We start from the raw sequence: 3598 nt of genomic DNA on the forward strand, positions 1-3598 counted from the left end.
CAGGTAACCCTGGAGGGGGCCCTCATGCACCACAGGTGACGCTGGAGGAGCCCTCATGCACCACAGGTAGCCCTGAAGGGGCCTTCATGCACCACAGGTGACCCTGGAGGGGGCCCCTCATGCACCACAGGTGACCCTGGAGGGGCCCTCATGCACCACAGGTGACCCCTGAAGGTTCCTCACACCCCACACGTGACCCCCGGAGGGCCCTCATGCACCACAGGTGACCTTGGAGGGCCCTCATGCACCACAGGTGACCCCTGAAGGGGCCTCACACCCCACAGGTGACCCTGGAGGGCCATCATACAACACAGGTGACCCTGGACGGGGCTCCTTATGCACCACAGGTAACCCTTGAGGGCCCTTATGCACAACAGTTGACCCTTGAGGGCCGTCATGCACCACAGGTGACCCTGGAGGGGCCTCACGCCCCACAGGTGACCCTGGAGGGCTCTCACGCCCCACAGGTGACCCTGGAGGGCCCTCACGCACCACAGGTGACTCTGGAGGACCCTCACGCCCCACTGGTGACCCTGGAGGGCCCTCATGCACCACACGTGACCCTGGAGGGCCCTCATGCACCACAGGTGACCCTCTAGGGCCGTCATGCACCACACGTGACCCTGGAGGGCCCTCATTCACCACAGGTGACCTTGGAGGGCCCTCATGCACCACCGGTGACCCTGGAGGGGCCCTCATGCCCCACAGGTGACCCTGGAGGGCCTTCACGGCCCACAGGGGACCCCTGGAGGGCCCTCATGACCCACAGGTGACCCCTGGAGGGCTCTCATGCCCCACAGGTGACCCTGGAGGGCCTTCACGGTCCACAGGTGACCCCTGGAGGGCCCTCATGCCCCACAGGTGACCCCTGGAGGGCCCTCATGCACCACAGGCGACCCTGGAGGGGACCTCATGAACCAAAATTGACCCTGGAGGGCCCTCCCGCTCCACAGCTGACCCTTGGAGGGCCCTTATGCGCCACAGGTGTTCCTGAAAAGCGCTCACACACCGCAGGTGACCCCTGGAGGGCCATCATACAACACAGGTGACCCTGGACGGGGCTCCTTATGCACCACAGGTGACCCTGGAGGGCCCTCATGCACAACAGTTGACCCTTGAGGGCCGTCATGCACCACAGGTGACCCTGGAGGGGCCTCACGCCCCACAGGTGACCCTGGAGGACCCTCACGCTCCCACAGGTGACCCCTGGAGGAACCCCCTCACACCCCACAGGTGACCCTGGAGGGCCCTCAAGCCCCACAGGTGACCCTGGAGGGCCCTCATGCACCACAGCTGACTCTGGAGGGGCTTCATGTCCCACTGGCGACCCTTGGAGGGCCCTCAAGCCCCACAGGTGACCCTGGAGGGCCCTCATGCACCACAGCTGACTCTGGAGGGGCTTCATGCCCCACTGGCGACCCTTGGAGGGCCCTCAAGCCCCACAGGTGACCACTGGAGGGCCCACATGAACCACAGGTGACCTTGGATGGCCCTCACATCCCACAGGTGACCCTGGAGAGCCCTCACGCCCCACAGGTGACCCTGGAGGGCCCTCACGCACCACAGGCGATCCTTGGAGGGCCCTCACATCCCACAGGTGACTCCTGGAGGCCCCACATGCACCACAGGTGACCCTGGAGAGCCCTCACGCCCCACAGGTGACCCTGGAGGGTCCTCACGCCCCACAGTTGATCCTGGAGGGCCCCCTCATGCACCACAGGTGACCCTGGAGGCCCCTCATGCACCACAGGTGACCCCTGGAGGGCCCCACACACACCACAGGTGACCCCTGGAGGCCTCTCATGCTACACAGGTGACGCTGGAGAGCCCCTCATTCACCACAGGTGATCCTGAAGGGCCCTCACAGGTGACCCTAGAGGACTCTCACGTACCACAGGTGACCCTGGGGGGCCCTCACGCCCCACAGATGACCCTGGAGGGCCCTCACGCACTACAGGTGACCCCTGGAGGGCCCTCATGCACCAAAAGTGACCCTGGAGGGCCCTCATGCACCACAGGTGACCCTCTAGGGCCCCCATGCACCACAGGTGACCCTGGAAGGCCCCCATGCACCACAGGTGACCCTGGAGGGCCCTCATGCACCACAGGTGACCCTGGAAGGCCCTCATGCCCCACAGGTGACTCTGGAGGGCCTTCACGGTTCACAGGTGACCCCTGAAGGGCCCCCATGCCCCACAGGTGACCTCTGGAGGGCTCTCATGCCCAAAAAATGACCCTGGAGGGTCCTCACGACCCACAGGCGACCCTGGAGGGGACCTCATGAACCAAAGGTGACCCTGGAGGGCCCTCCCGCTCCACAGCTGACCCTTGGAGGGCCCTTATGCGCCACAGGTGTTCCTGAAAAAGCGCTCACACACCGCAGGTGACCCCTGAAGGGCCATCATACAACACAGGTGACCCTGGACGGGGTTCCTCATGCACCACAGGTGACCCTGGAGGGGCCCTCATGCACCACAGGTGACCCTTAAGGGCCCTCATGCACCACAGGTGACCCTTGAGGGCCCTCATGCACCACAGGTGACCCTGGAGGGGCCTCACACCCCACAGGTGACCCTGAAGGGCCCTCATGCCCCACAGGTGACCCTGGAGGGCCCTCACGCACCACAGGTGATTCTGGAGGACCCTCACGCCCCACTGGTGACCCTGGAGAGCCCTCAAGTCCCACAGGAGACCCTGGAGGGCCCTCACGCACCACAGGTGACCCCTGGATTGCCCTTTCACGCCCCACAGATGACTTTGGAGGGCCCTCAAGACCCACAGGAGACCTTGGAGGACCCTCACGCTCCCACAGGTGACCCCTGGAGGTACCCCCTTACGCCCCACAGGTGACCCTGGAGGGCCTACATGCCCCACAGGAGACCCTGGAGGGCCCTCATGCACCACAGGTGACCCTGGAGGGCCCTCACGCACCACAGGCGACCCTTGGAGGGCCCTCACATCCCACAGGTGACCCCTGGACGCCCCACATGCACCACAGGTGACCTTGGAGGGCCCTCACGCCCCACAGGTGACCCTGGAGGGCCCTCACGCCCCACAGTTGATCCTGGAGGGCCACCTCATGCACCACAGGTGACCCTAGAGGCCCCTCATGCACCACAGGTGACCCCTGGAGGCCCCTCACGCCCCACAGGTGACCCTGGAGGGCCGACATGTACCACACGTGACCCTGGAGGGCCCTCACGCACCAGAAGTGACCCTGAAGGCCCTTCATTCACCACAGGTGACCTTGGAGGGCCCCTCACACACCACAGGTGACCCCTGGAGGCCTCTCATGATACACAGGTGACGCTGGAGGGCCCCTCAGGCACCACAGGTGATCCTGAAGGGCCCTCACAGGTGACCCTAGAGGACTCTCACGTACCACAGGTGACCCTGGGGGGCCCCCACACCCCACAGGTGACCCTGGAGGGCCCTCACGCACCACAGGTGACCCTGGAGGGCCTTCATGCACCACAGGTGACCCTCTAGGGCCCTCTTGCACCGCACGTGACCCTGGAGGGCCCTCATGCACCACAGGTGACCCCGGAGGGCCCTCATGCACCACAGGTGACCCTGGAGGGCCCCCATTCCCCACAGG

General features: G+C 65.5%; 1 protein-coding gene across 1 annotated transcript; it reads right to left on the minus strand.

Annotated features, from left to right (window-relative positions):
* Positions 1-240: 240 nt before the first annotated feature.
* LOC138373338 (MAGE-like protein 2) lies at positions 241-699 on the minus strand. The gene has a single exon (XM_069339534.1). The coding sequence runs from the start codon at positions 697-699 to the stop codon at positions 241-243; it is 459 nt and encodes a 152-aa protein (XP_069195635.1).
* Positions 700-3598: the final 2899 nt, after the last annotated feature.

This window comes from Procambarus clarkii, chromosome 42, assembly GCF_040958095.1.
Source record: "Procambarus clarkii isolate CNS0578487 chromosome 42, FALCON_Pclarkii_2.0, whole genome shotgun sequence".
Lineage (NCBI taxonomy): Eukaryota > Metazoa > Arthropoda > Malacostraca > Decapoda > Cambaridae > Procambarus > Procambarus clarkii.

Bases quoted from the DNA above. Each gene is read 5' to 3' on its own strand.
- LOC138373338 (XM_069339534.1), bottom strand. From the start codon at position 699: ATGAGGGCCCCTCCAGGGTCACCGGTGGTGCATGAGGGCCCTCCAAGG.